The 11505-nt window shown below is 38.6% G+C and overlaps 1 protein-coding gene across 1 annotated transcript in view; it reads right to left on the reverse strand.

Annotated features, from left to right (window-relative positions):
- Positions 1-2865: 2865 nt before the first annotated feature.
- The window catches only part of LOC121001136 (cadherin-20), a 28663-nt gene continuing 20023 nt past the window's right edge, over positions 2866-11505 (reverse strand). Inside the window, exons 6-8 of the mRNA XM_040432072.1 lie at positions 6175-6292; positions 4771-5022; positions 2866-3359 (exon numbers count right to left, since the gene is read on the reverse strand). Of these exons, the coding sequence (XP_040288006.1) occupies positions 2866-3359; positions 4771-5022; positions 6175-6292 (864 nt within the window). The remainder of the gene's footprint in view (positions 3360-4770; positions 5023-6174; positions 6293-11505) is intronic.

Consider the following 11505-nt stretch of genomic DNA (forward strand, 5'->3'; position numbering starts at 1 on the left):
GGAGAGGCGGGGAGCAGGTAAGTATAACTCTTCGGTTTCAGGGGCTATGCTGCAGCATGATATTTGGGACAATTACTGGGAACAAGTGTTCATAGGAGCTCTTATATCTGGCCGGTATAATCGTGCAGCTGATCAGTCGATAAACAAGGAATTGCTCATTTGTCGGCTGATTTGCCTATTTTATCAGGTCGAAAGATGTCCGATTATCTGCAGCACGACTGTGGCAGTGATCACTCATCCCCAGTCACTTTGCACTGGCTTGTGTAATAGGCAGATGAGCGCCGATCAACATTTTTTTATTTGCGGCCCCTTGAAATAGAGCGATGTGACAATGCGGCCCCCAGACCAAAAAAGGTTGTTCACCCCTGCTCTAGAGTCTATTTCTCTCCTATCCATTTCTCCTCTATTATATTCCTTCGTCTTGAATTCTTTATGAAGTGCCAGTTTCCTGGCAAATAGATTTACGTCTTTCACCCATAGGAAGCAGTCAAAACCTGGAGTGGGGGTATAGGATAATCCCTTACTTCAATATATATTTTTATAAGTTAATAATCTGCATTTTTGACTCATCCCCTATATTCTCTTATTGTATCCCCACTTGTCTCGATCCCTCAGTTGTATGCCCGGCACTAAAAAGGGGGAGGGAATATTTGGTATTGTGGCTTGTGATGTAGTTACCTGAGTGCCAGATGATGTTGCTGGCACTGTAGTACAGTGTGCAAATAATGATGATTGTTGCGGAACTGTATTTATTGTTTGAACATTTTGGTTTGGTTGTTGGCCTTGTTTCCATCCTGAATTTGTAGTCGGATTGGGGGGATTTTTTATTTTTTGTTGATATCCACCTCTATACTTGACTTTTCTTTTAGTACCTGCTTTATATGTACTTCCCTCAGATTCTGATATTTCAGATTCTGATATATCCATATATTGTTTTAGATCTCTCCTATTTGGTAGTGATCTATTTGTTGATTTGATGTATATGTGCCCCGTGTCAAAATTTATCTTATCTCTAATGTACTTGCAATGTTTTCTTTCCTTAATTTCTGTTTGTAAATTTTCTATATTTTTTTGTAACTTAGTTTCTAGGTAACTGAATTCTGACTGTGATCGAAAAATTCTTTTTCCAATTGAGCTGATACTTTGTTCAGCAATTTCTTTTCATACTCTAGTATAAACGCCTGCATGCGAAATGAGTTTTCGGTTAGCAGTAATTCCCAGCCCTTAATAAATTCAGTATCTTCTTGATGTGCGTTAGGGGTAATGTTGATTCTCATGCCCCTATATACTATTGTTTGTTAGAGATAAGTCTTGAGACTTGTAATTTCCCATAGGGATCTAATATAACGTTTGGACGTTCTGTTAATCTCTCTGAAGGCTTGAGAGATATCAAGAGTATTTATGGGAAGACTTTTAGTGGAAAATACTCTATTTGCCTCTAATAGAAACGCTTGACTATGTAATTGATTAGAGAGGAATCCTGCCATAATCTTTTTTTATTTTTGTCACTATTTTTATATCTTGACCAACATCACACTGAAGAGGTCAGAATGGTTAATGGGGGAAATCACCCCAATTTTTGCACAGCAATTATACAGATTGAGTGAGACCTCACAGCACATATAAGACGTTAACTTTTATAGTGACTAATACAATTGTTCCTTCTGACCTAGATACATCTTTTTTTTATATGTGCTGTTTCTTTTAAAATTTCACTTTTATTTATTTAATTACTAAAAAATACATCCATTTTTAACGCTCCCTGACTTCAAAGCCCAGAATGAGCAGGAATTTAAATGAATGAAATACAAGTTTTACTGAATCTTTCCCTATAAAACTTTATATCAATCTGCTCAGCTCCTCCTGCTCTATACCATGCTGTCTGCAGCCCAAACACCATGTTCAACGTGACAAGTTCCCTTTCAAATACTTAATAAATCATGATGCCATTCAGGAAGTATTATAGCAAAAGCTCAAGACGTCCTTCAGATTGAACTTTTTATTAAAGAAGTGCTAAAGTACTGGACATTCAGTACATCGTATCTCATTACCAAAATTGTTGACAAATGTACAAAACTTAACTTACGTTTTTTTTTTTTGGGTGATATTTCAGTTTATCATCTATTACATGAATGTAAACAGTCCTGGTTATAAATTGACATAAATATACAGGGAAATCCTTTAAATCTTCAGTACAAGATGAATATCTTAGTTTATGACGCTCATTAATAGCATTTGGCACACGTCAGTGACATGTCCCATAAAATCACTGGTGGTTAAGCCAGTTTTCTTCTCAAGACATGCCACCCAATAGCAGGAATAAAAACGCAGTTCTTATAAAAGGGAGAATATTAGTATTAATACGCTTGATTTTTGACTATTAAAGGGATCAGAGGGATACCAGAAAGAAATATGAGACCAAACATTGGTAAATATAACATACTAAACACAGTGTTTTTTTCCTTTTCACATATCTTTTAAAGTTTTTGAAGTGAGAATTTATAAATTATGAAAAAAAGTTTCATTGCAAAGTACATTGCAATTGTGTAGATTGGAAACAAGATGTAAAGATGTCACATGGTATAAAAATATATATCGTATCATTCTTGGACTTAAAAAGTCCTTCAAATCCAAGAAATATTATGTCTTTTTTCACACCATCAATGTAAAATTTTCTTTATATAGGTTTGACCAAATAAAGCTGATCCAGAGCGTGAGTATATTCTGTTACAGCGCCATCCATTGAATTTTGCATTCTGAACCTCCGATTATGCTTCACTATTAATGAATCCTCAAAGGAAATTAATCCAGAAAGTATGGGGCTTGGAGCCCTGCATAAATTCTCCCAATTCTTTCTGTTTGCTATCACAATGATGCATTGCTATCCTTGGCACCATACATCTCAGCAAGCTTTTTAAACCGAGGTCCCCAGTCATTAAGGTAGTCATAGCTCTGCTCAGAGTCTGTACTGAATGACTGTAATGAGCTTAAAGACTGAGCAACTGATCCGTCTCCTTCAAACATATATGTTTGAAGAGAGTCAAATGGAGGTGCAGAAACATCTGTATCCGCTTCAAAGAGCTTAGCCAACATGTAGCTGTGTACATTATTGTCCATGACACACGTCTGAGGCACATAACGGGACAGGCTCTCAATCTCTGGCTGCATGTCCTGTCTACTTTTTCCAACATGTGCCTCCCTTGAACTCCATAGGGTTGCAATATCAAATGCTTCAGTGTCTTCTTCTCCCCCTCCTTCATCATCATATCTGACAATGTTCTCATGAACGTTGTCCTCCTCATCAATAGTGTATGGCTGCTTTCTTTGTCTTCTCATGGATAAAATAAGCAGGACTAATACTGAAAAAGAAAAAGAAAATACTTAGATATAGCAGATAAATGACACACGATAATAATACTTAGTACAACCATTAGATAAAGCCCTTCAACAACATATAGTGTCATAAAGCTGTATCATGGCTTTGTAGGGAACATACAGGCCTACCATAGAGGTACCATAGAGATACTCAACTGTACCTATTTTCCCCCCCGGTGCACTACTATGTGACCGTACCCTCTGGTAATACTGTTTAAATTTTATATAGGATTAGGAAATCTACCCCACTGTATGGCTGTTTTAGCTACGCCAACCTGCCTATGGCAAAAAGTTAAAAAGAGTTCACCTATGAAATTCTCTCCTGCTGAATTACCCTATTTTAACAATTTTGTCAGAGAAAAAGAATTGCTTTCAACACACAGACAAACACAAACGCTGCTAAACGGCTGTACATTAGGCGGGGGTGGGATATTGGAGGCAATTGACAGTAAAAGCCGGATTTTCAGATTTTGAGTACTTTTAGACTTTTATTGTTCATTTCTTTTTCTATATAACAGGATGTTAATAAATAAAGTACTTTTTGGTATTCTGCATCATGCTTTACACTGTCTAATTTATATAATGCAGCTGACAAGAAAAATGCTTTCTGCACACACTTTTCAATGGCAGTAATCGGCTCCTGAGCAGGGACCGAAGGTGCCAGAGGTATCTGCGTTGTGCATGGTAATTATAAACCACACAGACAGTCTTGAAATGTGGAATTAAAAAAAGTTTCATTAGCATCCAATGGATATCTGCTGAGAATATCATAGAATACAATCACCTGCTGACAACTCATTTACATGCATGGAGCAGAAGATTAGGGACCACAAACTCTACATTATAATACAGCAGCTGCCTTAGAGTGTTAATAAGACCCAGGGATGCCATGAAATTAATATGGACAGTAAAGCAATCTGACAGCTCAGTTTCCAGCCACATATAAAATGTGCGCCTTTCTGCTGCTGTAGAGAAGGATTGGCCTTAAATGTTATATAAGGGCCCATTAAAGGGGTTATCTCATGACTGCTGTAAAACTTGAAAATCAGGCATCATATAGTACATGACAGTCTCTTTCCTCGCAACTGCCACAGCTTCTAACAGACCATCGGGCTGGTAGCAGTTAAAGCTTTAAACTGAGTTTGTGCGGCCACTTCAGTGAGGTGGACAGAGAAATAAGGAAAAGAAGAAACAGCAGGTGGTGCTATACAGATGCATATTTATTGAACATGTCAAAAGATTTGCTCATTTCTCGGATAATCGGCAGCAGTGTTACATTGCCAGATCATCGCTAATGAGCGTTACTACGAATGCCCTTTAGCAAAAAATCTGCCCATCTAATACAGGCTTCAGGATAAAAGACTAAAAAGGCTTTCATAAATGAATAAAACTTACCTAATAATACAAAAATGCAGGCAAGGATAGCAATCAGTGCACCCCTGCTGAGGCTTATGGGTAAGGTGTATGGTTCTGCACTACAGGACATTATATCACCTTCTTCATTACAACTGCAGACTTGTATCGTCAGAGTACCAGTACTGCTCAGTATCGGTTGCCCATTGTCTGCTATTAAGATTGGGATGTAAAAGATGTTCTGCTCAGTTTGTTTGAAGCCAGATTTTCGGGCCAAGATCCAGGCTGTGTTATCTAGCAGAGACATAAAGAGAAGCACAATAAATATTAAATTATTTGCAGATTTTGGATTATTATTCTAGATTGGGATAATCTTTGTTAAGCCTTATTCGCACAAGCATATTGAAATATTTTTGGTCTTCATTTAACATCAGATTTACGTCTATGTTTTCTTTCGCAGATTAAAAGCAGATGCAAGCTACAGACCAATACAACATTGTACTCAGTGTCAGATTGGGGTGCCTAAGGAACTGATTCTGGAGGCCCAACCTATAGCTACCTGGAAATATTAGGGTACGTTCACATGGTACAGAAACGCTGCAGATTTGTCATATGCAAACCTGTGGCTGCAAATCCTCAGTATTTATGTCCCAGCAAATGCGATACAGTTTTAAGAAATTTCATCCACACTTTCTATAAAATTCATTGCATAAATTGGACTGCGGTGCTGATTTTAAATCAGCAGCACGATTTGGATGGGTTTTGCTGCTGTAGATTTACATGTGGACGTACCTTCACCAGTTTTTTTTTTAGGGCTTAACACACATTAAGGGTTCATTCACACGTCCGTTGTTTCTTTCCTGATCTGTTCCGTTTTTTGCGGAACAGATCTGGACCAGATCAGGACCCATTCATTTTCAATGGGTCCTGAAAAAAAATCAGACATTGAGCTGTCCGTTTTTTTTCAGGACTCATTGAAAATGAATGGGTCCAGATCTGGTCCAGATCTGTTCCACAAAAAACGGAACAGATCAGGAAAGAAACAACGGACGTGTGAATGGACCCTAAAGGGGTTGAGCTGGTCACACATATTGATGACCTATCATCAGGATATCATATCATCAATATCAGATCAGCTGTTTGAAGAGAAGATTAACATTCATTAATAGGGAGATGAAATATGCGTGTGTGAATAAAGCCTTATGCTATTACACAGTCACACTTTACCTTTTAATGCATGGGTAAAAGTGACTTACACAGTTCCCATATTTTAATATTGTATCTGCATATATTATTGTGTGTTACATAGATAGATGGATAGATAGATAGATAGATAGATGATAATTTCATATATTTTAAATATTTTATATATAGATAAAAAAGATAGATAGATACCGTAAATAGATAGATAGATACAAAAACAGACATATTGGTTACATGGCTTACCTTGATTATCCCGTAATGTGAAATTTGGATTATTAGCAGCTTCAGGAGCCAGGCTATAGTATATACGTTGACCCTCTGGAGGATCATCGTGATCTATCGCGCTCACTGTCTGAATCAGCTGAAATGCAATTATAAAGTATGAAAGGCAAAATAATCAGTAGTAAAAGCGTTTCGTGTTGAACAAGTAGTCTGATAGCATCATGTTACAGAGCAGGATTAGCTGAGCAGATTGTGGAAAAAACTCAGTATAACCTGTAGCTTATTGATTGAAATTTCTGCTCATTTTTAGGCTTAGTGATCCAATGGGTTGTCCTACTAAGTCTAGGTTCACATCTCCGTTTTGGAGTTACCATATGCAGCATAGCCAGACACTGCCGAATCTCCATTTTGTATAATAGAATCTACTAGCTTTCTAGTAGACAAATATTGCCGTTTGCTGAAACCTCCTGGATCCCATTTCAGTGTCCCATTACCGGCGGTGTCCGGCTATGCCAGCTACTGTTACTCTGGTAGTTTATTCCTCTGCCAGAAGACACTACCGGAGTCTCAAAGCGGGGATATGAACAATCCCTTAGTGAGGGACAGCCTTTCCTGTACGTATGCTCATATAGGAAAGGTTGTCACTGAATTGTACCACCTACTGGACTCTTAAGTCCAATGTGAGCAGAGAATTCAATCCATAATCTACAAGATTTACTGAATCTTTTCCCACAATTATATGTACCAATCTGCTCAACTCCTCCTGCTTCATAACATGACGCCAGTGAAGGGGACATCCTTTTCATAGTGGCCAGTTCCCCTTAATATTAAGAATGTAACTGTTTAACTATAGAACATATTAAGGGCAGCACAGTTCATGGTAAAACGATGTGCAGGACAGCATCCCCTGTGTTCCTATTTTATCAGCGAAAATATAAATTCTCAGCTCATTCAGTTAGGCTATAGCTTGATATCCATCCTCATTCTGTGAATAATAAGGGTTAAGCAGGCAGATGTCAACTTTTGCTTCAGTGGAAGAAGACCAAATCTGTTTATATTTTATTTTTGGTTTATTATAGTTTTAGCCGTAAATCCTTACTTGTCTCTGCCATATTTATAATCCTATTAGATTTATATAACTAGTCTGCATGGATTACAGGGCTACAAAACTGTGCAAAGTACCAGATTTGAAGCCCTTCCATGCTACGGACATGGGCTACAGCACATGCTAATTGGCAACTGTTTTTACTTGGAATATTCATTTACTGGCCAAATTATTTTTATGTTCTTCATTTTTTTATATTTTACTTTATGAGTCAAAAGAAACAAATATGTTTTTTTTTGTAAATGGGTTGCTTTATATATCTGGCAAAACCATAAATAGAAGAAATAGATCCTGTGTGTAAATAAAATCCAAAAATGTATTGAATTAAATCCATTAAAAACCACATCCCCTCTGGTACATCGTTGACATGTTTCATCAGACTGTAGCAGTCTTAGTTGTAGCTCCCTATTTCTTCTATTTCTGGTCCCCTGCTGTAGTTTGATTTACTGCCTCAAGTGAGTGTGCAGGATTTTTATTTATGGATATAAAACATTTAAACACCTGGGAAAGGGCAAATTTCTGTTTTTGCGTTTTAATTTTTTACTCTCTGCCTTGCCTGAGCCATAACTTTTTTATTTTTCCATTTACATTGACGTCTTACGGTTTCTTTTTTTGCGGGACAAGTTGTTCTTTCTAATGGCACCAATTAATATTGCATACAATGTTGTGGGAAGCTGTAAAAAAATCCAATTCTGCCACATTTTTTCTTTTATGGCATGGCCTATACAGTCTTCATTCTATAGGTCAGTAGGATTCAAACAATACATTATTATTGAATAAAAATAAAATGATATTTGAAAGAAATACAAACTTTGGAAAAAAATATATATTTTCATCACTACATTCTGACTGCCGTAACTTTGTTATAGTTAGGATTATGGAGCTGCTTGAGTGCTTATTTTTTTGTAGGTCAATCTGTAGTTTTTATTGCTATTAGAGGATCAGAGGCTATTATGGAGAATTAACAACTTCCCCTATCTCTGTGTGACCACAGCTTCTGAGGTGTTAAATATCTGCGATCTGCGTTATCGCCAATCCTAGACGACAGCAAAAACCCAGCAGCTATGGAGCCTGCTGCGCTAATGACCGGACACCAAATTTAAGACACAACTTCTGCCATACATGTATGGCAGATGTTTGTTGGCTTTACAGGCAGAAAGGTAAATTCAGAATTGTGCTGCACTCTCTTCACCAGAGACCATTCCATTTTTGGAAAGTTTGTAAAGGTGATTGCTACAGAACACTCTATTGGGTTGCATATCAGAGAGTACAATGGAGTTTAAGACAACCTGTCATTGCAAAATGCAGTGAAATCTGCAGGCATCATGTTACAGAGCAGGAGAAGCCGAACAGAGCATCATTGGACTGAGAGACGCAGGATGGTTGTTTTGGCTAATTGCCTGCCATCTAGGTCGTTCTGACCTATCTGATAGCAGATGTTGGGACAGAACAGTGGTTATGTGAGGGTACGTACACATGGCAAACAGGCTCTGGATGGCCCAGACAGACCAACAATATAAAGGATGATTTCATCCCCTGATAAGCACAAGCATCTTACACATTTTCATTGTCCACCATCCAGACACAGATCACACCATCATTACACATCCTTGTCTTCCCACCATTTCCATGCACTTAGCAAAGGAAATTTGTTCACATGGCACCCTTTACATGTCCTGTCATTGACAACCAGGAACCGCTTCCTCATGAACAAGAAACCTGGAATGCTACGGACTGGAACCATAGCGTCTTCAGTGAGGAATCTAGGCTATTTTTGGGATCCCATGATCACTTTGCCCCAACTGCTAGTGTGATGATCTTGGGGAGCCATCACATACCAGAGTAGGTCACACCTAGTATGAGGGACACTAACAACAGCTGTGTTGTTTCTCATGGCAGCACTTCCAACTGGCATTTTTTAGCAGGACAGTGCTCATCCTCACACAGTAAAGGTTTCTCAAGAATGTCTCTGCCAGATTGCAACACTTCCTGGGACTACCCCGTCCAGATTAATCGCCATTCGAGCATTTATGGGACCAGTTGAGACACCAGCTTTGGCAACCTATGAGTGTGTAGGATCTACAGACTCAGCTGCAACATCTGCAGGCAAATGTGCCATAGAATACCATATGAAACCTGTATATTCCCATGCCCAAACATACACTGCGTGCAGAATTATTAGGCAAATGAGTATTTTGACCACATCATCCTCTTTATGCATGTTGTCTTACTCCAAGCTGTATAGGCTCGAATGCCTACTACCAATTAAGCATATTAGGTGATGTGCATCTCTGTAATAAGAAGGGGTGTGGTCTAATGACATCAACACCCTATATTAGGTGTGCATAATTATTAGGAAACTTCCTTTCCTTTGGCAAAATGGGTCAAAAGAAGGACTTGACAGGCGCAGAAAAGTCAAAAATAGTGAGATATCTTGCAGAGGGATGCAGCACTCTTAAAATTGCAAAGCTTCTGAAGCGTGATCATCGAACAATCAAGCGTTTCATTCAAAATAGTCAACAGGGTCGCAAGAAGCGTGTGGAAAAACCAAGGCGCAAAATAACTGCCCATGAACTGAGAAAAGTCAAGCGTGCAGCTGCCAAGATGCCACTTGCCACCAGTTTGGCCATATTTCAGAGCTGCAACATCACTGGAGTGCCAAAAAGCACAAGGTGTGCAATACTCAGAGACATGGCCAAGGTAAGAAAGGCTGAAAGACGACCACCACTGAACAAGACACACAAGCTGAAACGTCAAGACTGGGCCAAGAAATATCTCAAGACTGATTTTTCTAAGGTTTTATGGACTGATGAAATGAGAGTGAGTCTTGATGGGCCAGATGGATGGGCCCGTGGCTGGATTGGTAAAGGGCAGAGAGCTCCAGTCCGACTCAGACGCCAGCAAGGTGGAGGTGGAGTACTGGTTTAGGCTGGTATCATCAAAGATGAGCTTGTGGGGCCTTTTCGGGTTGAGGATGGAGTCAAGCTCAACTCCCAGTCCTACTGCCAGTTTCTGGAAGACACCTTCTTCAAGCAGTGGTACAGGAAGAAGTCTGCATCCTTCAAGAAAAACATGATTTTCATGCAGGACAATGCTCCATCACACGCGTCCAAGTACTCCACAGCGTGGCTGGCAAGAAAGGGTATAAAAGAAGAAAATCTAATGACATGGCCTCCTTGTTCACCTTATCTGAACCCCATAGAGAACCTGTGGTCCATCATCAAATGTGAGATTTACAAGGAGGGAAAACAGTACACCTCTCTGAACAGTGTCTGGGAGGCTGTGGTTGCTGCTGCACGCAATGTTGATGGTGAACAGATCAAAACACTGACAGAATCTATGGTTGGCAGGCTTTTGAGTGTCCTTGCAAAGAAAGGTGGCTATATTGGTCACTGATTTGTTTTTGTTTTGTTTTTGAATGTCAGAAATGTATATTTGTGAATGTTGAGATGTTATATTGGTTTCACTGGTAAAAATAAATAATTGAAATGGGTATATATTTGTTTTTTGTTAAGTTGCCTAATAATTATGCACAGTAATAGTCACCTGCACACACAGATATCCCCCTAAAATAGCTAAAAGTAAAAACAAACTAAAAACTACTTCCAAAAATATTCAGCTTTGATATTAATGAGTTTTTTGGGTTCATTGAGAACATGGTTGTTGTTCAATAATAAAATTAATCCTCAAAAATACAACTTGCCTAATAATTATGCACTCCCTGTATTTCATCTTGCATCCAGGCTAGAAGCGGATGACACGTTCTCTTTAAACAGGCTTCCCTATTTGAGAGTAGACTATGTATGACAGAGGAAGAGAACCTGAGCCCTATGATACATAAGATTATATCACCTGGAGCAGGATTTCATATATACAAAGACTTACACATTTATGTTTTTATTTCTACATTTATTTTTCTGTATATTGTAATATAGTACTGACAGCGAGATGTATAGCTAATATCCTGCACAATTCTCCCAGTTAAGAAGTTAAACAGATCAAAGCCTGAACACGAAGGGGAAACTCAGTCAACACATTTCAGACAACACTAGTCCTTATTCATAACGTTCAGGTCAGTGTGTGCATGCTCTGACCTGTATATTCGTTTCTGCTGTGTGGAACATGAGTTTCTACTGGGAGAATTGTGCTAGATCTTATCTGCACTTGTTGCTTCAGGAGACTTGGAATTTTGTGCACGCTTAGGTAAGCTGACAATCTCTGTGTCTCATTAAAATTATTATTCAAAT

Source organism: Bufo bufo, chromosome 5 (assembly GCF_905171765.1).
Source record: "Bufo bufo chromosome 5, aBufBuf1.1, whole genome shotgun sequence".
NCBI lineage: Eukaryota > Metazoa > Chordata > Amphibia > Anura > Bufonidae > Bufo > Bufo bufo.